Source organism: Muscardinus avellanarius (assembly GCF_963383645.1).
Source record: "Muscardinus avellanarius genome assembly, chromosome: 8".
In the NCBI taxonomy this organism is placed as follows: domain Eukaryota; kingdom Metazoa; phylum Chordata; class Mammalia; order Rodentia; family Gliridae; genus Muscardinus; species Muscardinus avellanarius.
Window position 1 is genome coordinate 113,214,022 of NC_137794.1, and position 24,770 is coordinate 113,238,791.

Genomic DNA, 24,770 nt, shown 5'->3' on the forward strand with positions numbered 1-24,770 from the left:
TGCAAAAAGGAGCAGTCAGGGACAGGGATAGGCCCAGTGTGTATGTCTAGAAGCTGCCTGCATCTTTTAAGCAGCTGCAGTAGAGTTGAATGGAAATTCACATAATTGGAGGATGAGAAATTTATTTTTTATCAGGGCTGGAAATAGAGTGTGACTCTGGTTGCATCTGTTTTTTTTTTAATCCAAACTCTTCTCTCAGGCATCCGCATTTATCTGAGGCTTGCAGAACGTTTTTTTCTCAAGGTTCGTCTGACTATTCTTGTTTTTTTCATCTTTTAGTACTGAGCAGATCTAATTTCTGTACAATAGCACGTTCATTATACTGAAAATTGTGCCATATTTAATGATGCAAGTAAATTGAAAAGTATTGGCTAAAATTGGAAAACATTTCTCTCTTAAAATCACTGTTTCAAAATTTCAAATGAATTTTAAGAATTTATTTTAATGCCCATTGGTCTGTGTTATGGGAGCATTTCCAAGATGTTTATCAATGTATGGGTTTTAGCCTCAAGTGAATGGAAGAAATCCGAGTGTGGTGTTGGGAATGTTAGTCTCTTAACCTTCCTCTTTGTTCAGTCTCTGTAGGATATTATATCCAACCCCACGATTAAAGGGAGCCCCGTCTGTCCCTCCCCCAGACAGGACCATGCCTAGTTCTTCAGAGAATAAAGCATGAGTGACTTTTGTAAATGTTCCTTCTTGTCTTTCACGGACAGTCAAGAGATGATAAAGCAAAGATACAGAGGAGTTGGGGTTCTGGTGGTGCCGAGGGTGCAGCTCCTTCACGCCCATGGAGCAAGCACAGCCTATTCTCATTCACATGACTGTGATAACTGGTGTTTCTGATTGGTGGGACGCTCTCTCCAAATGGTAATTAGGGGCCAGGACCCTTTAATCTCTGCTTTCACTAGGATCTCTGTCACCTTCTTCCAAACTTGCCGGCGTTTCTGCACCGAGCCAAGAAATTCATCAGACTTTTTCCTGGCTTGTTGTTTTTGTTTTCTTAAAGTCTTTTTTGGTTTAAAAACTTCTTTATAAAAATTATGGATGGTCTCCAGGTATTTAATGACACCCCATGGATATTCTAGATCATAGTTCATAATTCACAGCTTCCAAAGTTGGGTTCAGTCATTTTCTTTTTCATTGATGGTTAGGGCATGGTCCATGTTGTAACAGCACCATTTCCTAAGTTGGGAGCTAGTTGTCCATAAGGGCCTGCCTCAGCACCTTCAATTCCTCCACTATTTATACTCTGTCAGTGGGCAAAAATTGGCTCTATACAGACAACATTTGAAACTTAATTAACTGGCAAAAAATTATTTTTATTTTAGTTTAAATGATCAAAAACGACTTCATAAAGATATTTGTAGTGCTTTCCCTTATAAGAAACTATTAGTCTTTATGATGGGCAGAACCATGCGAATCCTGATTATCTCAATCATTTTTCTTATGGCTAGTTCAGTCCCTCCAATTTCAAGTCTTGCTTTTAAGGTAATATAACAATTTTCTTGTAAATTTGTTAAGAGTATCATTTTACAACCCCCAACTGTGGTAGATAGAATAATAGCCCCTAGAAGATGTCTGTGTTATTCCACATGGCAAAGGTACCTTATGGGTGTGATTAAGTTATGAATCTTGAGATGGAGAGATTGTCCTGCATTATCCAGGTGGATTGCATGTGAATGCAGTGGGTGATCCTTAGAAAGGGGAAACAAGAAAGTCAAAAGTCAGAGAGAAGAGCTGTGACCATGGAAACAGGATGAGCGATTTTTTTTTTTTTTTTTTTTTTTTTTTTTTTTTTGTGGTACTGGGGTTCCTGGAAATGCTTCTCCGGGCTACACTCACAGACCTATTTTATATTTTTATTTGGAAACAGGGTCTCTTAAGCCAGCGCGGCTGGCTTCGAACCTGAGCGGTCCTCCTGTCTTCACCTCCCAAGCTTGGGGATTACAAGCGTGCGCCACCACGCCTGGCAAGCAATGTGTTTTGAAGATGGAGAAAGGGCCATGAGACAGAAGTGTAGGCCACCTACAGAGGCCAAAAGGGCAAAGAAATGGGTTCTTCAGGAAAGCCTGCAGAACTATGGCAGCCCCTGCCCAATGCCTTGATTTTACCTGTAAGACTCTTGTCAGGTTTCTGACTTCTGGAAGTTTAAGATGATGAATTTTTTTTGTGTGTGTGGGTCTATGGATGGAACCCAGGGGCATTTGACCACACCCTCACCCTCTGCCTTGCCCTGTTTCTTATTCTTTTTTGGGGGGTGGTGGGGAGGGATGAAACTAGAGTTCCTGGAAACCCTTTTATTTCCAGGCTACACTCCCAGACCTATTTTTATATTTTTATTTGGAAACAGGGTCTCTTAAGCCAATGTGGCTGGCTTCGAACCTGCGCGATCCTTCTGTCTCCACCTCCCGAGTGCAGATATTATACAAGCGTGCGCCACCACGCCTGGCATTTAATTCTTTATTTTGAAACAAGGTCTCACTGAGTTGCAGAGGGCCTCACTAAGTAGCTGAGGCTATCTGCACACCACGATCCTCCGGTCTCAACCTCCCAAATTCTGAGATTACAGGCGTGCGCCACCACGCCCGGCTGAATTCATGTTGTTTGAACTTACTAAACCTGTGGTGAGTTGTCACAGAGCCAGCTTCTCTGATGACATCATGTCTACTGTGACCCTCGTTCTAATTTCTCTATGTTACTGTCCATAACAGACACTTTTAGTGACCCTGTCCCCCAGTTACTCTGTCCTCTCTCTATCCTAGATGAAGATTGTATGAGACAGTTATGAGCACACTTACATTGCCTGTGATTTGGATTACATTGGTTCCAAAGAAACTTCTGACTCAACTCTGAGGGTGAAACAGAGAGGGATTCTTTTCGAGAAAGTGTCCTTGCCTCTTTAGAAGAAACAAAGAGAAAATTGTTCCTTTTACTGCTTCTTGATATTGCCATGTTGTGATTCCTGAAGTTTCTGCAGCCGGTGTTTGATGAGGAGGGGAGTCAGCTGTCCCTTTCCTGCTGACACAGAGGAGGGAGGAAGCCACCCGGCTGTTTGGTGATACTGTGGAAGCTTTCAGTCAACAAACTCTAGGGCTCTTCTAATTTGGGACTTCTGGATTCAGACTCCAAGCCTAATTAATCCAACAGAGTAGGCACTTGTTGGCTTAGCTTTGGACCTTTCAGCAGTAAAGTGGTGATGTAAGGATGTGACTGTGAATAAGAGACGGTGAAAGGGTAAAAGAAGTGTGTAAATGAAAGGTGCCAAACATCTCAAGTAGGAGGAAAGCTAGTTTCGATAATTTTAGTAAAATAAACCTTTTTATTCATTTCATAGTTTATATTTTTATTTTCAAATTTCTTTCCATATTCAGCTATTTATACTTCGTTGAGGATGGAGGAGATAAAAATCTTGTTACTACATAAAATGCACAGTCAGCATCATACACACGTCTTTGTTTCATTAAACTCTCCCCGCAGGCAGTCAGAAGATAGTTTGGGCATCTTGTGAATTAGCCTGGTCAATCCAGTTCCATGATACATAGAGATACACAGTATGAGAAGCGTATTTCTCTAGATGTATAGGATTAACCAAAATTCTATTAAGATATAGTAAGTCAGTGTGAAGTTTCTGACAGCTTCTGAGAGCTAGTACTGTGCTTCCCTTCAATGATTCCACATTGGGAGCTTGAGCTTTCTACCACAAAACCGAGCATTCTACGAACCAGCGCTTCCCATTCCCAGAGTCAGTTGCTACACATAGGCGGGGCCTGTCTTCTACCTCTACTGAGAGGTTTTTGTTTTGTTTTGTTTTGTTTTTGGTGGTGGTACTGGGGTTCCTGGAAACCCTTCTAACTCTGGGCTACACTCCCAGACTTATTTTTATACTTTTTTATTTGGAAACAGGGTATCTTAAGCCAGCGCGGCTGGCTTCAAACGTGCATAATCCTCCTGTCTCCACCTCCCACGCGCAGGGGATTACAAGCGTGCGCCACCACGCCTGGCAGATAGTTTTAATTTTAAAAATTTGGTGTGTAATGAGCACTGCACTTCCCTGGTCCCCTTCTCTACTTCCCAGGCTCCCCGCAGGTGCAGCCTCGATGGCCTCCTGCACAGGGGGCAGCGTCTGGAACCAACTTCCCTCGGTCCTCTCTGCTCACGCCACACGTTTAGCTGACCTCATAGGTCATCTCACCCGGCCCCTGGGTGTGGGCCACCATCTTGTGTCTGTTGAGGAGGTCACTGTGGTAGGAGCTGGTTCTTGGTCTATAGCATTGGAGATGCTTGGTGACTGTATCAGAATGATATATGACATGAATAATATTTTAACCTGCTAGAACAATGCTCTCAGACCTGATGCGTCCATCCATCTACCACAGAGCCACTCACCCGAGAGCACTTGGTGAGTCTCAAGCTCAGCCGCCCAGAGCGCGCCAACTTACTTTTTCCAATCTCTGCTTTTCTGTTCTTTATCTCTCTATATGTGAAAACTGTCTGGACTCACACTTAGGAATTTCTTGGCACTCTTGTTTCCCATCATTCCAGGCCTTAAACAAGAGCTGGAGTGTGACTATAAACTGCTCCTAATCTAGCGACGGTGGCACCCGGGGAACTGCCGGCTACACTTCATGGGTCATAACACAGAACCCTGGAATGAGGCAAGATCTGATAGAACTAATAATCTGTGCCTTGTTGGGCACATCTCATGAACTGAAAGTGCAGGAAACGAAATGAAATCAAAAGCCCCTTTCCACTGAAAAAAGAACAATGAGCCTAAGTAAGTTAGGATTGATGGGTGGGCAATTCAATCACTTTCTGCCCGTGGGCAAGTCATTTTACCCTAAATGAGATCTGGTTCTCACTTGTGAATCAAAAGGAGATTGAAATGAAGGATTCAAGGCACACGAAATGACTTGTTATCCCAGATGACTATATTTAGGAGGTCTGAAGCCAACACTTGGTTGACATATTCTGCAGAAATTTCCAGAAGAACCCAGGGAAATAGAAGATGTGAGATCCGGAGAAGGCATAGTCAGTTAACTAAGAATGAGTGGGCTCATTTACTCACGGCCCCCCTCGTTCCAGGTCTGTGTGATAGCCCCCGTCCCATGTTAAATTCTGATCAAATATACACAGAAAGAAGGAAAGGCAGGCGCAACGAGAGAGGCGGGCTGTAAATAAGCGTGTATGTGTGTGGTGGGCACCCAGGGGGCGATGGGAACAGACACCTCATACGTACAGACTGTCTAGCCCCTCGCTGTGGTCTATGACTGTTCTCTTCTTTCTCTGGAGATTCCGCATCCACTCATGGCCTCTAGGACGTGGAAAGGCCAGAAGAGAAGCTTCTGGAACGCCGCTGTCTCTTAGCACTGCACTTCCCTGGTCCCCTTCTCTCCTTCCAGGCTCCCCGCAGGTGCAGCCTCGATGGCCTCCTGCACAGGGGGCAGCGTCTGGAATCAACTTCCCTCGATCCTCTCTGCTCACGCCGACACGTTTAGCCAAGCTCGTAGGTCATCTCACCCGGCCCCTGGGTGTGGGGCCCCTGGGTGTGGGGCCCCTGGGTCTTGTGTCTGTTGAGGAGGTCACTGTGGTAGGAGCTGGTTCTTGGTCTAATGTGTTGGAGATGCTTGGTGACTGTATCAGAAGCTCAGCTGCTGGCTAACTGCCAAATCCCAGCACACGCTGGTGCTGTGGACTCAGTTGTGACATCCTGTCCCTAACTTGGTGCGGTCTCCCCTGTGACTCGTAACTTCCTTCTCCCATGCCCCAAGAAACAAAGAACAATAGCCAACTACCGCCTCTACCGACATACCCAGGGCCCCAGGACTGTCCTCGGGCCTAAGAGCCTGCAGCACACACGGGCATGCACACACCCACCTGTACACATGCACTTTCTGCCCTGATTGGAGGATCTGGACTGTCCTGCCATCCGCTGGCTCTCCAGCCTCCCTCTCCTGCCTTTACAGCTCCTTCCCGTCTGCGAGACAAATCCTCCTGCCTCCCTTCTCCAACCAGAAAGGTAACGAGAGGCTTGATTCATATTACTGAGTAGGTAAATATTTGGGTACACATTTAATAATTAATCATGTAATTATAATATAAAGCATCTAATGCTATTATAGTCGAGTGGCAATAATGATGATTAGCATGTACCAGGTAGTGTTCTAGATGGTTTACAGGAATTAACTAATTGCATTATTTACCACTGATGGTTGAAATACATACTGTCAGAAGCCCCATTTTAATAAGGAGCCTGCTATGACTTCCCAAGGTCACATAATTAATTTGCAGCAGAGCCAGGGGAAGGATTTGGACTTGAGCTTCAAAATCTACACTCTTAAAACAGCTATATGCGAGCCGAGCATGTGGTATGCACTTGTAATCTCAGTACTGGGAGGCTGAGACAGGAGGATCCGAGTTCAAGGACAGCCACAACCACTTCGTGAGGCCCTCTGCAACTTAATGAGACCCTGTTTCAAAATAAAGAATTAAAAAAGGGGCTGGGGGTGTAGCTTGGAGATAGAATGCCCCTGGGTTCAATCCCCAGCACAATAAATAAATAAATAAATAAATAATAAATAAAAACAGCTATATGGAAAGGATGCGGCATTCATAAGACTTTGTAAGGAATAAAGAAATACACATCAAAATGGGAAAACTGGAAACATACTCCAGGCATATAGGAGCCCAGGACGCACTAAGCAGAGTAAGATACTAGAGTAACTGGAACTTGGGAAGTGAGGGGAGGTGTCAGGCAGCGAAGCTGTAGGGGGAGTTCTGGGACAGGTTCTGCATATCTTGGGCTGCACTTCAGAGGGTGTAGGTTCCACCGGCACGCAGCAGTGGAGGGCCCTTTGCAGCTCAGTGAAGTGGCCAGACTGGTGTTTGGAAGGGAGGTTCTGTCTGTGCCCTGAAAAGTGGGCAGGAGAAGGGAGGCGTGGGTCAGAGGGGCCGTTTGAGAATCTGCTCCATGGTTGAGCCACTCGCAAAATGCAAGGTGACCTCCTTACCAGGTGTTCATGAGAAATGTTATGGACTCACAATTTAGTGAGGCAACAGAACAGAAACAAACATAGAAATGTCCCAGTAGAGGCTCATGCAAAGGGTGCTGGTGGGTCACTGGCTTCATTTTCGGCAGAGGCCAGAGGGAAGGCTGTCTCAGCTGAGTGCAAAAGGCTTGTCCTTGGGAACTGGAGCACTTGAAATATGATTACGTCTCATAAAGTTTGGGAATCTTAAAATTATGGATGTCAGGCCCTTATTACAGCACAAGTTCTTAATAAAAATGAAATATTTTGTGGGTTTGTTCCTTAGTTGACCATGTTTGCTATGCAGTGGAATTGGTATTCAGCAGCTATATACTATGGAGTCTGTTACTTACTCTCAACCTAAGATAGACTAACCATTCATTCAGCCGGACTCGACTAAGACTCGCAAGGAGGGGTGATGTCAGGCATCATGGGTGGACTGAACACTGCCCTGTCCTTGCCGAGAGTGCCAGCATATCTTCAGGGATGTCTTTGCAGCTGGAACATGATGGCACAGTGAAATTTACATAAGGGGCCACGTAAAATTAATAACAAAAGGCAGAAAGCACAGAGTCTAGGGAACTCGAGAGCAAAGAAAGGACAGGACAGGAGGAATTCAGAGATGGGAGGAGCAGAGGGACAAAGAGCACCCCAAACAGCGAAGCCAGGACTCCTCTAGCAGCCGTGGGTGGGTGGGAGAGGCAGGCTCCCCAGCGCCCCCAGGGATGATGAGGACAGGGACACAGGCCCCTCTGTTCTTTGCGGGTTGGAATTTTCCCTTCAATGAAATCAAGGAAATTCTCTAGTGCATACTAAGAAGCTTCATCTTTCTCATGGTGAAGAAAATAAGTATAGCGGTGTTTTTAAACGTGGCTCAGAGATTGTCTTAAGATGTGCGTTTCCAGGGCTGCAACGCGGTACTGATTCAGTGTTGGCCTGTGTCATTGGTACGCAGCACTAACGGGGCAATGTCACTCACTGGGAACACTGTGCCCACTCTGAAAGAGACACTCGGGTGTGCGGCCCATGTGTTCAGACTCTAAAAGTAGAGGTTCCATTAGACAGAAAATATATTTTCATTAAAAATGATAAAATGTCTTAATAAATGTGATATCAGTAAAATGTATGTGCTGTTATTTAATCAACTCACAGACACATCGGTAGTTATTATTTTTTGTATATGTGGTACTGTGGGTGGAACCCAGGGGCTCTTCTACCTCCTACACTCCCAGACCTATTTTATATTTTATTCGGAGACAGGATCTCACTAAGTTGCTGAGAGCCTCACTAAGTAGTCAAGGCTGGTTTTGAACCTATGCGATCCTCCTGTCTCAGCCTCCCAAGTACTGGGATTACAAGCGTGCGCCACCACGCCCGGCTCTTTCGGTAGTTATTTTATAAACCTGAACATGTACTCACAATATATGTAACAGAGTACAATGTTATTATAATAAAGACGAAATTTCCAGCATCTCATGTTCTCATCCCCAAGATCTATTGTCATCCTATGTAAACCCCAAAGGATGGTGTCATTCCTGTAAAGGCGCTCTGATCTATTCCTATTTTGAGTCCCCTGAATCGTTGGCAGAGGTTGGCATGTGCCCACTGCACCCGCCAGCTCTCTGGGCTCCGTGTCTGTGTCCTTCACAAATGACTTCTGTTCTCAGTCACCTGAAACAAAATGACAGAAGCATCGAGTTTAGGAAAGTGCTAACATACCAAAATACCAAATACCTCTACACAGTAAAATACCTCTACCATACCAAATACCTCTACACAGTAAAATACCTCTACCATACCAAATACCTCTACACAGTAAAATACCTCTACCATACCAAAATACCTCTACACAGTAAAATGTAAGGAATATAGTAAACAGAGAACCAAGCTGACAGGTACAGTTTATAAAGCGGGACCCACAGAACAAAATCAGCAGCGAATTCCTTTGCTGTTGTTACGTTACTCAGCTCACACTGACTGATGCCCGTCTACTACTCGGCCGCTGGCCCTAGCGTTCATGAGCATGGACTCCCCACAGTCCCAGTGAGGCAGGACGGGCATCGCCCCATTTTACAGGCAAGGAAACTGAGGCCAGGGGAGTCGCTTGCTCATGCTCATTGGGAGTGCCGAGGCCGAGACGAGACCTCCCCTTTCTTCCCCCGTTCTGGGTAGCATGGCTCCCCAAGTCTTCCACGGTGGCTCTCCGTTCCCGCCTCCCTGTGAGACGTGCCCTGCATCAGAATCACCTCTTCGTTCCACCTCACCCCATTGAGCAGCTAAATTCTTTCAGTTCTTAGAGAGGAGCAATTAGATAATCTAATTATGGTAGGGCCACAAGATATAAACAGCATGTAACCTGAAACATGCCAAAAGGTATTTTGTTTCTAAAAGAAATGAGATAAGGCCTTAATTGATCAATTTGCGAAACTATTTTAACAATGGGGTCTTCCCAGGTATCTTCGCCTGCTTATAATTCCCCCCTCTCAGTGTTACACAGAATGCTTCTGGGGCCAACTCACAGAACAGCGTTTCAGATCTGAAGATTCCCAACCCATGCTAGGCCTCACAGGACTGCATTATTATTCAGGAGGGAGGAATGGGGGTTTCCAGTGCTGATAAGAGTCTCTTCATGGGATGTTTCAAGTTCCTTTGTAAGTAATTCTATCCTATTGTTTTAAAAAAAAGTAACAGTGTCATTACTTGTGTTTCGATATTTACATATGTGACTACATACCCGGTCAAGATTTTGTATTTCCCATAATTATCGTTTATTTCCCATGTGATAGGTTAGCCAGCACCCAACATATATTTTCCCTTGATGGCAAGGTCATGAGCCCTTGTTGTCCTGCGTGATTCTCTCAGCTCCCTGACCCTTGGGTTTTCCACCTCTCCTGTCCCGCCGAGGACATTCCCAACGCTCCTGTCCGAGATCTCCTCTCTGTGTATTCTCGTTACCCCTGTGACGTTCATGCACGACTCTGTTCTTCTTTTAATGTTGTCTGTCTTCCAAAACCCAAAATAGGACCCTTAAAACTTTGGTCATGTCTACCTGGAAGTCATCTCACAGGTTAGGTCTCAAACTAAACACATGGCCTGCAGTAGCAGGCCCTACCCAAGCTGGTGTTGGTTCAGGCCTCTGTGGCTTCACCCTTGAACTTCTGCAGTCTATGAGCGGTTAACGCTCCTCACAGATCTTCATTCTTCCCCTGGTTCCCAAAGTCATCCCGCTTCCACTGCCAGACTCTCTGCTCTCATGGTTATTTAATCAGCACTCTTTCCCTGTTGTCTACATCAGCCCGATGCAGAGGCCCCTTCCTTCCTCTCCAGCATCGCCTCCTAGTTCAGCTCAGCTCAGCTGGCCTTAGCCCAAACTTGCCACTGTCTCCTGACAAAACGTGGCCAGCCTCCCTCGTGCCCCTGCCTAGGGTGTCTTTGTCAAGAATGCTGGCTTTGTCATCTTGCAAGGCTTTTTGTATAGTTTAGATATAGACTGTCCCCTGGAAGAGCTCATGCATTGACAAGAATGCTCGGGAATGATATAATAGGATCACGCAGCTCTAATATCATCAGTGCGTACATCCGTTGATGGATTGATGCATTTATTAGGTGATAGGGTAGGATGTGGCTGGAGGATGTAGTCACTGGGGGTAAGGCCTTGTGAATTCTCTCTCTCTCTCTCCCCTCTCTCCATCCCTCCCTCCCTCCCTCCCCTCAATCGCTCTGCTTTTCACCATCATGCATTATGCCCCGAGCTCTACAAATATGACCTGACCTCACATGGACTGAAACCTCTGAAGCCTCCAGAACTGTGAGCAAATCAATCTTCCTTCCTCTAGGTTGTGGTTACCAGATATTTTCAGCTACATCAGTGAGAATGTTGACTGCAGCATTGTCAAAGTCTCCCACCCAGTGAAACCTTATCCTGTTACCCCAGCCCATAAATAGCACCTTTCTCTTAACCAGTGACTCTTTCTAGACAGTTAAAGCGTGTACTCATCTTCTGCATTTGGTCATTTGAAATTTTACTTACGTTTATGTGATTGTGTCATTTTGACTTTGGAGAACAGAGAGAGAATTAATATCACTTAGGATATGCTATATCATTTTATTCTTCAATAACCCAAGAAATCAGCTTTTATTTTGCAAAAGATGAATTGAAAGTCCTGTGGGGCTCAGTACGTTTCCCCCAGTCGCAGGTGTCAAAACTGGTAGACCTTGATACATACAGGTGATAGGTGTGAAACGGGGTCTGCCTGGCTCCATACACAGACTGCCCCCCCTATATAGAGGGAAAGTGTTGTTGTTTAATTCTTTCAACAATTTTATTCTGGAACATGTACCCAAGTCATAAGTCATTTTTCTCAAGTGTACTCTCCTCTCCTTCCCTGTCTTTGAAGATGTATTTAATTCATATTTTGCTTCTTTGTATCACTCACTGGTTAAAATAAGTGCCATTTTTAAAGTTTTAAGAAATTCCTTTAACTTTATAACAAATGATAGACAGTGGGAATGTTCAAAGCCGTAGAACATGAGATTATTTCCTTTTTATTTATTACACTTGAATGTATCATTCACTGCTACAGTTGGGAACATACAATTCCTGGATGATAAAGGTTAAGTGTGCATAAATTCCAGATATGCTTACAACTCACCTTTAACTGTCATGTTAGCATTTTTGGCAGAAACTTAAAATAAGGTTATTCTACAAAATAATTGGATTCTCCATTCTCAAGCCCATATTTATTACTCAGTAATCAATACCTTCCAGCTCAACAGAGCCATCAGTGTTAGAGTAAATGAGTAAGCCATCCGGATGGTGAGAAATTGGGGCAGACTCGCCATCTTTGCAACTCCTCCTCCACTCATGAACGTGGACGTGGCCAGTATGTTCATTGGTCCATAGTAGTTTTCCCTGTAAAGTCTCACATTGCTCCTGTCATCTTAAAGGGTTTGTTTGGCTTAATTTCTTGCTATTATGACCTTTTTGATTGTGTACTTTTTGGTGCATTACAAATATACATCACTGTGAGATTTAAAGGGATACATTGGGACAAGCCCCGCTCGCCTGGGGTGGTCCCTCAGTGTCCATCCCGCTCCCCTTCCTCCCTCCCATACGTGACAGCGAGTGTGGTGGTGACGCTCTCATGTACAGACATAACATCATTTGAGCAGTTGCCTCCTTGCTCTAATTTGGTTATTCCAAATTGTGCTGCTATAAACATGAATATGAGCCGGGCGCACAAGCGTGGTGGCGCACGCTTGTCATCCCAGCATTCGGGAGTCTGAGACAGGAGGATCGCGGTTCACAGACAGCCTCCGCTACTTAGTGAGGCCCTCCGCAACTTAGTAAGACCCTGTTTCAAAATAAGGAATAAAATATAGGGCAGCGGTGTAGTTCAGAGGTCGATGCCCCTGGATTCCATCTCCAGACCCGCAAAAAAAAAAAAAAAAAAAAAAGAATATGCGTGTATTGCTGTAGTATTCTGACCTTGATTCTTCTGGAGAGTTCCTCAGGTGTGGCACGGCTGGGTCACGTGGTGGTTCCACTTCAAATCTTTTGAGGAAATGCCATACTGAAATCCACAGGGATTGTACTAATTTCTGATCTATAAGTCCACCAAGAGTGTGTGAGAGTTCCTGTTTCTTGTCAGCATTTATTACTGTTCGTATTCTTTTCGATTGCCATTCTAACAAGTTAGATGAAATCTCAATGTTGTCTTGATTCGTACTTCCCTAACTGCTAATAGTGTTGAACAACTTTTTATATATTTGATGGTTATCTGCATATCTTCTTTTGCGAAGTTTCTATTCATTTCAGTTGTCTATTTTTTTCCCTGCAGTACCAGGGATGGAACCCAGGGCCATTCTACCTCCGAGCCACACCCCCAGCCCTATTTTTTATTCTTTATTTTGAAACAGGGTTTCACTGAGTTGCACAGGGCCTCACTAAGTAGTTTCTGAGGCTGGCCACGAACTGCGATCCTCCTGTCTCAGCCTCCCGAATGCTGGGATTACAAGTGTGCACCACCACACCCGGCTCAATTGTCCATTTTTTTGATTGGGCTATTTGGAGAGTTTTCTGTTATTAATTTTTAATTATTTATATATGCTAGTCCTTTGTTAGAGGAATATCTGGCAAAGATTTTTTCTCCTGTTTCATAGGTTCTCTTTTCAGACATGTGTGTGTGTGTTGTGTGTGTGTGTTGTGTGTGTTGTGTTGTGTGTGTGTTGTGTGTGTGTTGTGTGTGTTGTGTGTGTGTTGTGTGTGTGTGTTGTGTGTGTGTTGTGTGTGTTGTGTGTGTGTTGTGTGTTGTGTGTGTGTTGTGTGTGTTGGATGTGTGTTGTGTGTGTTGTATGTGTTTCTGGGAATTGAACCCAGAGAGAGTCTACCTTCAAGCTATACCCACAGCCCTTTTTATTTTTTCTTTTGAATCAGAGTTTTGCCATGTTGCTGAACATTCTTATCCATTGCTGAGGCTGGTTTTGAACCTGCGATTCTCCTGTCTGAGCTGCCAAGTACTTGAATTACAGATGAGCGACTCCACATCCAGCTTTCTCTTCAGACTCTTGCTTGTAATTTGATAGCATCTGGTTTATTAATTCTCAATTTTATTTCCTGAGCTGTCGGGGTATATGACCTTTTAGAAGGAATATCCAAAATGGACTTCAATCATATATCGGGATGTTATTACTTGTGGTGCTTTGATAATGCAGCACTTTGTCTGAATTCTTTTCCCGATTAGATGTGTTGTAGATTCTCTGGGAGTGCTGTGTGGACAGCTGTCCGCTTTCCCGCATCTCTCTCTCCAGTCTTCATGCATGGTTTTCTTTTCTTGCCACATTAGCTTAAACCTCCAATGGAATGTTGAATACAACGATGGGGACTTATCTTCTTGTTTCCTTCCTAACCATTCAGAAGTGTTCTTATGAAGCCTCCCAATATAGCGTGACATTTGCCATAGGTTTTTGGTAATAGGTTTTATGTTTTCATGAACAAATTTCTCAAGTAGTTTATCTGCTTCATTAAGATGATCCATTTCTCCTCCTTTATTCTAAACATGTAATCCTGATGCTGAAATACTCCAGTATTCTGACATTCATCCCATTGACTATGGTTTCAACATGCTGGTAAATTCAGTGTGCCTGCTACTGTATTTTGATTTCAAGGAGGTTGAATTGTCTTTATTTAGTTCCAGTGTCAAGGTTATGTTGACCTTGTACCATGAGTATAGCTGTCTTTCTTTTTCTATTCTTCAGAATAGTCTGTATGAGTGGGAATGTGTCGATTGTTTTAATGTTAAGCAATTTCATTGTAATTCAATCCTTAATATGCTGTTATTTCTATAATATTTTTTCTTATCTAGGAGACATTCAAAAGCTAAATTTTGTCTCTAAATTTCAGAATATGCGAGGATTATGGTCTTGCTGTCTTGTAGGCCATGATTTGTTATTTTATTTAAGCCTCTTCATAAAATGTGACATCTGTGACAGATATTTGGGAATTTATTAAAACTCATTTTGTGGCTTAGTACATATTCCATTTTATAAAGCTATCCATGTATGCTTATGAATAATATGTTTCATTTAATTGTTGAATGCAAGGTTCTGTGTAGGATCAGAAAGTAGAGCCTATGTCTAAAGTTATATTTAAAGTTTATACAGAAAAGAATAGAATTCTGAATATAATATAAAAATCTAGGAAAATAATCTGATTATCTATTATATAATATCTATTAATGATTGTAAAAATTAAAATAGAGTGGATTTCACTGTGCATGGTGGTATATTCCTATAATTCCAGTACTTGGGAGGCTGTGATAGGCAGGTCACAGGTTGGGGGACAACCTCTGTAACCTAACAAGACCCTCAGCGACTTATCAATACCATGTTTCAAAATAAAAATAAAAATGGCTGGGTGTATAGCTCAGAGATAGAATGCCTCTGGGTTCAATCTCAGTACTGTGTGCTCATGGGCATGTGTGTGCACACATTCGCATGTGCACATGCACACACACACACACACACACACACACAACACACGTGTAGGTTCATAAACAAGAAAGAAAGGTCAGTGAAACAGAACAGAAAGTCAAGAAATTGGGTTTCATAACAAGGTGAGTCCTCTGGTCACAGTCGCAGGAGGCCTTTCAGCCAGTGATGTCCTAGGCCCCGCTGGGAAGGAAGCACAGGTGAAAGCCTGCCTCACATTGCACACCAGAAGTGAGAAATAGTGAAAATACCCAAGTAAACACTGAGAAAAATGTTCTTTTATAAATATTAATAAATACTTAATATATTATATTTTTATAATATAATATAATATATACAATATTATATAATAGATAATCAGATTATTTTCCTAGATTTTTATATTATATTCAGAATTCTATTCTTTTCTACCCTCTTTTCAAGAGGTATTGTGTGTGTGTGTGTGTGTGTGTGTGTGTGTGTGTGTGTGTGTTGTGTTACTGAAGATTTAACCAAGGGACACTGCACGCTACCTGCCCGATCCATTTTATTTTTGTTTTTGAAAATGGGTTCTTGCTAGGTTGCTGAGGTTGGTTTTGAACCTACAATCCTCCTGTCTCAGTCTCCCAAGTATTGCAATTACAGATATGTGCCACCACATCTGGCTAAGAGGTATCCATAAGGCCTGAGGATATGGCTCACTGGTAAAGAGCTTCCTAGCAAGCATGAGGCCTGGGGTTCAATCCCCAGTACTGAAACAAACAAACAAAAAGACATATCCTTAAATTTAATACTCTTAATTAAGTCTGAAGGAAATTAGTAGCTCCATCCTCTTCCCTGTCTCTGCAGGGACCTGGCTTTATCGCAAGTCACCTTCCACTCCTCTTCACTGGCCGCTTTGTAAATTGACCCAGCTGGTCACTGTTATTTTTACTGTCAGTGCCTATTGAGTCTTATAAATTGCTCAACAACTGGTTTTGTATTACCTCTTGCATCTCACTTCTTTTTCCTGTGTTCAGCTTACTTTTTAATAAATTTTATCCTGTGATAAGAATGAAGATCCATGGGTTAGAAAAACATCCTTCAGTGTTGGCCAGGTACATTTAATTTGTCCTTATTTTTAGATGATGGCTCCGCTGACTTGCCTCGTGGGTGAAGAGTTTTTGATCTTTTAGAGTGTTGGAGAATTTTGACCTTGTCTCTGGTCTTCTGTTTCATTGTTGAGAAATATAGCTCTAATTCTGATCCTTTGTATGATTCCTGGTATGTAATTCTTTGTATGTAATCTTGTTGCTTTTAAACCTTTTGCTTGACTTTGGAGTTTTATAGTTTTTTAAAAAGAATGTCTGGATTTGCTTCTTAAATCCAAAGACTCGAGTCTCTCTTCAATTATGAAAAATTATCAAGCATTAGTTCTTCAAAGATTACCCCCCCACCTCGTACCTGCCGTCCCAGGGGGCATCTTAGTTGGTGATACTTTTTAGCCTCTTTCCTAGTGAGCTACTTCCTAAATTCTGCGATTGCTGCCTAATTCTATTTTCACTGATGGTCATCTTCTCAAATGTTCAACTCAGCTACTGATTTTTTAGGTTAATGATAACATGTTTCTCCTGAAAGTTTTATTTTTTAAAGTACTCTGTCATGTTAAGCATTTAAAAATAGTTTTTTTCTCAGATGTATTTGATTATTTCCAGTTGCTGGCTCCAGTCCTTGGGCCAGTGCTCACTGAACTATCAAGTCTTTCTTATGGTGACTGTTTCCAGTGACTGATAAAACGTTGGCCGTGAGCTCATCCATAGCAGGTTGCATTTTCTGAATCGCATTCCCATGTATCCTAAATTATGCATGTGTTCATATTTTTGTGTTTGCTTCTGTCTGGGCCCCTGCATTTTCCCCCTCTACCATCTGAGACTTAATTCTTTGGGTTTCTGTTTCTTTTTTTTTTTTTTATCAAACATCAAGTTCTTGTTTCCACAAACTAGTAGGGGAAGACTCTCAATCTCCTTTCACAGGTGAGACAGCCCTCCCAGGGTCCTGGTTGTCTGCAGGAGCCCCAGCTTAATTCCTTCCTTTCCTGAGTGCCCATTGTCCTGAGCTGGAAACACTGAACTTCAGTCCTGGCCTCCAGGCCCATGTGATGGAGTGTGATGGCTCTGAAGGTCACCGGCCTCCTCAGGTGTACCACTTACTTGCCTTCCTGATGGATTTCATTCCTACCTCTGGCATCTGAGGAGTCTCTGAGCTCAAGTTTGCATGGAGCACTTTTGGGGATTTTTTAACTTTCTAGAAGTTTATGAACCCACATTAGTCACCACGGCATTTGCCTAAAGTCTGCTTCTTTTTTATACTACAGAGCACTTTTCATATTTAAAAAGTCTTATTTTCTACATCACAAATCTCATGTACATGAGTTTTGTTGTATATTCAATATAGTTGAAAAATATAAAATGACAAATTACTTTTATTTATTTGCCATAACGCTTCCATATATAAAGAGCAGAAGTACATCTATGTGTGAAATATGTTTTATGTATATACCATCTGTACACAGTGCCTAATACCTCCAGGATTTGTTAAGGCTTCTTGCAGTAACTCAACAGCTGCCTCAAGGGTTGAAAAATACGATTAAAGCTTTATTTTAGAAATGCTACAATTAAGTACAAATAAGCCCATGATATATTAATAGATTATTATACATTTTTGGGGTAGTCATTCTAAGTAAGATGCTCAGGAACTGATACAGGAGTTATAATAATGGACATCTTTAATGGTATTTCATTTGTTAACTGATGTGAGGATTTACAAAGTGTAAGAGTATGTCTCTGATAGGACTTTGTTTAATGGAAGCGTTTAGCCTTACTGTGTTTCTGACTTTTCAGCATTACTACTTTATGCATTTGTTATGGGGATAAATTATTACATATGATAGGCCGGGTCAAGTGAGAATCTTATTGCTTTTGACCAAAGGTCACTGGAAGATTTAAAGATTGACTTGTAGGCACTCTTTAAAAAGTTATAAAATATAAATTTAAGAAAGAAAAATTCTATGCATATCATGTTTCTGGAATTACTATCAAAGTAGTTATTAATCAGTGTATCACAACATAATTTTACTGATATTTCTAAAGCAGTCCTGTTTTATATTTTACTTCAGATAGTTTTCATTATGAATTTTATAAACTTTTAAAAAAAATCTCCAAATTTGAAGACTATTACTTTTATATTAACACTTAAAAGTATAAAGCATAGTATTTATCATTAAACTAGTTAAGTTAAGAGCAAACACTTTATATAGCTGAAAAACTTATTACTAAACAAAAATTAGAAATCCTTAAAAATGACTTTTCTAGACGTCTAAATGAAGCAGAGGCCAGCAATCTAGAGATACTCAAAGGGGCAGCAGTCCCAGCATGACAAGAGGCAGGCGAAGCTAAATAATGAATCGCCTTTCGTATCTCTTCTCTGCACTTAATCTGAAATTATTCTCAACATCTAGAGTCTGTAGATAATGACCTCTTGTTATTATTACTAAAATGGACATATTTTAATGTGCTTGTATTTGATAATAATATAGAAAGCAGAAAATTATCTTGTCTTAAAAGTAAACAGAACAACCAATTAAATTCTAAGTTATTTCTAGTGAAATGAAGATAAACGTTTCAGGAACACTTTGATTGCCCACTAAAATACCCATACCAGTCTAGAAACGTGAGTAATTACAACAGCAGCATTTTAGGGGGGATACTAAAGTTGCGGATTCTATAGAGTTATGGAAGCGCGGGCACCCCTCCTGTGAGTGGCCGGTGTGAAGCCCTCTGAGCGCCCGCCAAGTCCGGCCGGGCTCTTTCCCCACCTGGCATCACTCCTAGCTGAGCTGGCCTCTGGAGGAGCTTACCACACGGGGCTGACCTGAAAGGTCAGAGTAAAAATCCAGTGCCTATATCGTGCCAAACACCCTTCTAGGCGGTGACAGCTACCTGGACAGAACTTAAACTTAATGAATAATAAGGGCCACAGAGAAAATGGAATAGGGTGAAAGGCAGTGGTAGGAAGGCCTCAGCGAGCGAAAATCTAGATGAAGGGACCGGCCCCTTGTGGAGAGGAGAGGCCTGGCAGAGAGACTGGTGTGCCGTGGACTGACTGTGACCCCAGAGTCACTGGACTGAAGCACCAACGCCCAATGGGCCTGTCTTTGGGCCTGTGTAGGGTTGATGAAGGCTAAGTGAGTTTTTAAGGGCTGGTTCCCTGGTAAGAGGCAGAAGACAGCAGCACTCGCTGTGAGCCTGCACACAGGCATGCCGTGGTGGATGCAGTGCGATGGTCTGCATAGAACCCACGTCCAGCTTCCCCAAAGAAGAGAAAATCAATGTCTGTGTTTCAAGCCAATCGACCTACCATATTTTGTTATGGCAGCCTGAGTAGACTAGGATTGTGCATTCAAAGGAAGCCTCTACATGGGACAAGCGAGGCCAGAACAGCCTGGGCACAGTGTCCCCTGCGTGCCATGCCCAGGACAGTGGAAGGGACTGGAGGGACCCAGTGACTGGAGACTGGAAAGAGAGAGGCAGGAGGAGAAGGGGCCGCCAGGAGGCTGTGGTGATGATCTAGGTAAGGCAAGTGGTGGCTTAGGCTAAGCTGGTCCTGAGCAAAAGGGTAGGGAGTGGAGGATGTAAGAATTACTTGGAGATGGGATCTGTCCGATGGCTGACGGATTGAACATAGGACTCGAGGAAGGGAGATAGGGTGACACCCAGCATCTGGGGTCCTGTGCTAGGAGACCCAGGGGAGACAGTTTCTAGAGGTCAACTGTGCTGTGCTGATGAGCACAGAAAAGGCACAAGGGGATCCGGCAAAACAGTGATCACTTGTGACCTGGATACAGTGTGGAAACAGACTAATAGCTATAAAAAAAAAGCTTTTCCTAAAAAAGGAAAATGCAAAAAAGATAAGTCATATATTATTAGAACACACACACACACACACACACACACACACACACACACACACCCCTTCTATGGTAAATGGAATCCAAGAGGGCTTTCCAAGGCTTAGGCCAAATTCATCAACTAGAAATACTATTATAATCATAAAAAGAAACCCTCTGCAAGCAGAAATAATATTACAAGTAAATCCACTCTATTGTAAATAGAACAGTATCTATGGTGTTTAAAAAAGGCTGTGACCTTAAATATAATGGCAAATTTTGGTTCCATTATTTAGACAATAGACATGTATTTATAGCAGATATGCCAAATGACTGCCAAATCGATGAGAAAAAGACCTCGTGAGAAAGGCGGTCTGGGCAGGAAAGCGCTGCTGTGTTCAGCGAGTTCAGAGGACTTAACAACAGGGGGTACTTGTATTTTATTTCTCAGTCTTCTTACTCAGTCATTCAATACTTCTGTCCTTCAATTGATCCTTCTTTCCTTTCTATTTTCCTCTCTCATGACCTTTCTTTTTGAAGACTTTTAAGGATAGAAATCTCTTGGATACTATTTGTTGTTTAAATCACATTATAAAATGAAAGGGGGAAAAAGAAATCCAGCTATAAGCTACATAGGAGAGAAGCTAAAAATAAAATGTCAGAGGAAGGACAAAAGTAGAAGAATACAAGAAACCCACGATAGGCAAGCCAATTCTTGAAGTACTGGTATTAGATTAAAGACAAAGTGTGTTGTTAAGATAAAGAGGGCAAGGATGCAGAGGTGAACGGGGCAAGTCATCAGGAAATTATGATGCTGGTCCTCACATGCCCCGAAACCAGGCTGAGAGCAGTGCCAGGCCCTGCAGACAGACCTGGATGCCAAGCCCAGCTCCAGCTTATTAGCTGCAGAACAACGTGGGCAAATTGTTAAACTGAGGCCAGGCGTGGTGGAGCACGCTTGTAATCCCCGCGCTTGGGAGGCGGAGACAGGAGGATTGCGCTGGTTCAGAGCCAGCCTCGCTGGCTTAAGAGACCCTGTTTCCAAAAAAAGAAAAAAAAATTATATATATATATATATATATATATATATATATATATATATATATATATAATAGGTCTGGGAGTGTAGCCCAGAGGTAGAAGGGCTTCTAGGAACCCAGTACCACCAAAAAAAAAAAAAAATTATTAAAATGCTTTGAGCCTCAGTTTCCACACAGGGCAAATTGGAGTGCTATTACTATCACTCTCAACTGCTCTGATGATTAAGTAAAGGAGTAAGTTGCTCATGCAAGGAGTAGCCTCATAAACTTGGGTATCACTGTTGCTGCTGTTGTTGTTATTATTGTTACCAAACCAAACCATATGAAGAAAAAAAGGTGAATTCCAAGGAAGAATTGGTATGTCAATATTCTTATTAGGAGATTTTTTTTTTTTTTTTTTGTAGTACTGGGGATGGAACCCAGGGCCCTCCTAACTCCGGGCTACATTTCCAGACCTATTTTTTTTATATTTTATTTGGAAACAGGGTCTCTTAAGCCAGCTGAGGCTAGCTTCAAACCTATGCAATCCTCCTGTTTCAGCCTCCCAAGGGTGAGGATTACAAGCGTGCCCCACCACGCACAGCTTATTAGTAGATTTTTAAGTTGCCTATCTCATTAAAATATGTTTGAAAATTCTCCAGAAAGCCATAAGATAGCAGCAATAAAGTATCTAAACAGGCTGTCTTATCTTTACAATCGTTGTGAAAATAATAATAAAACCCAATGTAAATAGAATGAAATCTATGTAACAAAACTGTAAAGAAGAAAAGAAACAGTATGTGAAAAACAACCAGAGATGATAAGATGCCAGAAGTCAGCCAGCCATAGCTATAAATGTAAATGACCTAAATTAATGTATCAAAACACAGAATCTAAGATCATACTGAAGTGCAAAATGGAATGAATGACTTGCTCATTATAAGAGACACATGTAAATATGCAACAGTGGGTTAAAAGAGAATGGGCAAAATATATTAAAAATGGTAGGAAAAATTATAGCACCACTGACACTTTTATTGTGAAGTCAGGTTACAAGGTAAAATTATAGAAAACAATATTGTACCTTTCATCTCTAAATGATGCAGCAATGAATTGTTCAAAATGTACAAAACAATGTTCTACAACATCTTCAGTTGCACAAGAATCTTTGAGTAAATTAATACTGAGTAGATAGTCCATAAACTTTTAGTGAAGAAGATGAATCTTACCATACGTAAGGAATATAAAGAAAATATTGATTCCTGCATTTGAGATTTGCTTTGTGAGCTCCAGTTCCAAACAAGGGTCTGAACATCACCTCTGCCCTGCTTCTTCTTGAACAGCGGGGCTCCTTGTTCCCGTGTACCTCTGTCTGGCACGTCCCGTGAATGGGGAGCTCGGGGGCAGAGGTATCACAGCGAAGCCTCCTGCTTGGAGGACTGTAGGACGTTCGATTCACCCAGAGTCTCAGTGAACACTCAGGAGAGCACCGGGCCCTCCTCCTGTTCCTCTTGCCAGTAGCCACCAGGCCTGTGTCCAGGGAACTCCAGGGCAAGAGGAAGTGGGAGGGCGTCAGAGCCTACATGCACTCAGGGAGTTCCTCAAAGTTCCCGATGGGCTTCTCACTTCATTAGAAGCTGGATGTTGGAAGCTGGGTGCCTCCAGAAGGACTCAGGGACCTGGAAGTCTTAGACATCAGAACCTCCCACTTCCCTGGTCCTGGGTAGATGCTTCTACCTGCACTCAGAGTCTGGGGCCCCTTAACATCTCCCACCAGAACCTCTGTCGCCTCTGGTGGTAGTGATGCAGGAGACTGGCTCTAAGTCAGTCCCAGCAAGAACAAATTTCCTCCATGGGAATAATTCCCAACTTGCCATGTGTTTTCTCAATTCCAGAATTAAGTCTCCTTTCCCCAAAAGTGCTAGATACTACAGTAAAGGTCTGGACAGGAGGCACGGAGGCATTGTTGATGGTGGTGGAGGGAGGCGTGGGAAGGAGATGTGTCTCTGCTCCCAGAAGAAGCAGAGAAGGGGAGGCTTGGGCATTTGCCAGGCTCAGCCCACTCTTTGTCTTGCCTCTTTCCTTGCTGCCACCCACATTTTGGTTGTCGTCCAGGCACCAGGGAACAGGCGGGGAGTCCTGTCTGACCCTCGCTGTCTTCCTGCCAGGTCTCGAAGAGCCGGGGACTTCACATTAATGGACTACGTGTGAATGATGTGTACTGATGAACATGAGCGTGCACTCCCTGTTACATGTGCACGAGCATGTGTGTGCACAGGTGTCACACAGGACATGAATGTGTGTTCCCTATTACATTCTTGCTAAATCTGTGTCAACTGTTTTGTTTGTTTTCCTTGTTTTCACATATACCTTTCACCATACATGCTAAGAACTTCCTGGATCATGTTCAAATATCACATTTATACAAATGGTAAACCAGCAACAAAGAAAGAAACAATTCGTATGCTCCCAATGTAGGTTATCTGCCGGTAGAGATCAGCTGTGAGCTGGGGAGATGAGCGAGGGGCCCGGGCGTCCAGCGCAGTGGGCGGCTGCGTCCCCGCCGCTGAGCAGGGCTCAGGCCTCCCGAGCCCAGGACGGAGCGCGGTAGCGAGTCGGGTGTGCTTCGCCCGCTGCGGTTTTCACACGGCCTTTCTTCTCTCTCTACTTCCAGGTAGAAATCGAGAAGCTGGATTACCACCACTACCTGCCCCTGTTTTTCGATGGGCTTTGTGAAATGGCCTTCCCCTATGAGTTTTTTGCCCGGCAAGGAATCCACGACATGCTGGAGCACGGGGGAAACAAGATCCTACCTGTCATCCCACAGCTCATTATCCCGATAAAAAGTAAGTGAACAGGTGAAAAAGCATCGCTCACTTGGTACGCTGCCGCCTTCTGACAGGCTGCTAATTAAGCAATAAAACACAACAGACTGGGCTGACCCCAGGTTTGTGGGGATTTCTATAAACTGACTTAGGAAGCTAGACAACCCAGGTCTCTGAAAATATGGCCCCGTCGCCGTGGCTACGCTCTGGATCGGCCACGTAAAGAAGCTGAAGCTCGAGGTCTGCGCTCATTTCAAAGGCTCCCTGGCGCTGACACAGTACGCCACTCGCGTGTACGTCCAGAGGAGGCCACGCACCTGTCTGCATGTGTTCACTGTTGCTGACTTCCAGGTCGTCTCTAAGTGGTGTCCTTGATTTTTAAATTGCAACATAAATGCAGTCAATATTGAGTATGTGCTAGGTAGTAAGATTCATAATTTTAAGGAAAAAAAGTCTGCAATCAGGAAAAGATCCATTTGTTAAGTACCTAAATTTTTTTAAACCCCAATAGGTTGCCTTGGGGACTTCTGGGGCCCACGCCATGGGCTTTCTCTGCCTGTAACATGAGATTACGCCTTCTTTCTACAGTTTATTCTAGCAGATCCTTTCAATGCTGCTTCTGAGAACAAGCCCCTGGCTGCTGTCTGCCAGGCCTTCTTGCCTTCTACCCCTAGTAAGAGTCCCCCCCAGTCCCCACATCCCCTGGTGAGACCTGAGAGAGAGGATGGCCTGCCTCAGTCCACTCCACACACCACCCCCAGGTCCGCGTAGCGACAGGACTCCTGCGGTCCCCAGGGTTCACTGTCTCAGCTCCTGTCCCCACGACCTGCTTTGGTCAAAACGAGAGCACAATAGTCCAACACTGGGTCGTTGCCAGAGTCTGGATTATTATTCGTGGTCTCCCTTCACTGCTTTGAATGAGGCATCCTGAGGATTCTGGATTCTCAGCCGTCCCGTCACCACTGACACTGAATCTGCTTCAAAACTTGCTCTCTTACCTTTGAGG

General features: G+C 43.3%; 1 protein-coding gene across 1 annotated transcript in view; it reads left to right on the forward strand.

The window, feature by feature from the left end:
* PACRG (parkin coregulated) overlaps positions 1-24,770 on the forward strand; it is a gene marked incomplete at both ends in the record, with an annotated part of 502,240 nt that overhangs the window by 249,276 nt on the left and 228,194 nt on the right. Inside the window, one exon of the mRNA XM_080700312.1 lies at positions 23,614-23,785. Coding sequence (XP_080556438.1) covers positions 23,614-23,785 — 172 coding nt within the window. The remainder of the gene's footprint in view (positions 1-23,613; positions 23,786-24,770) is intronic.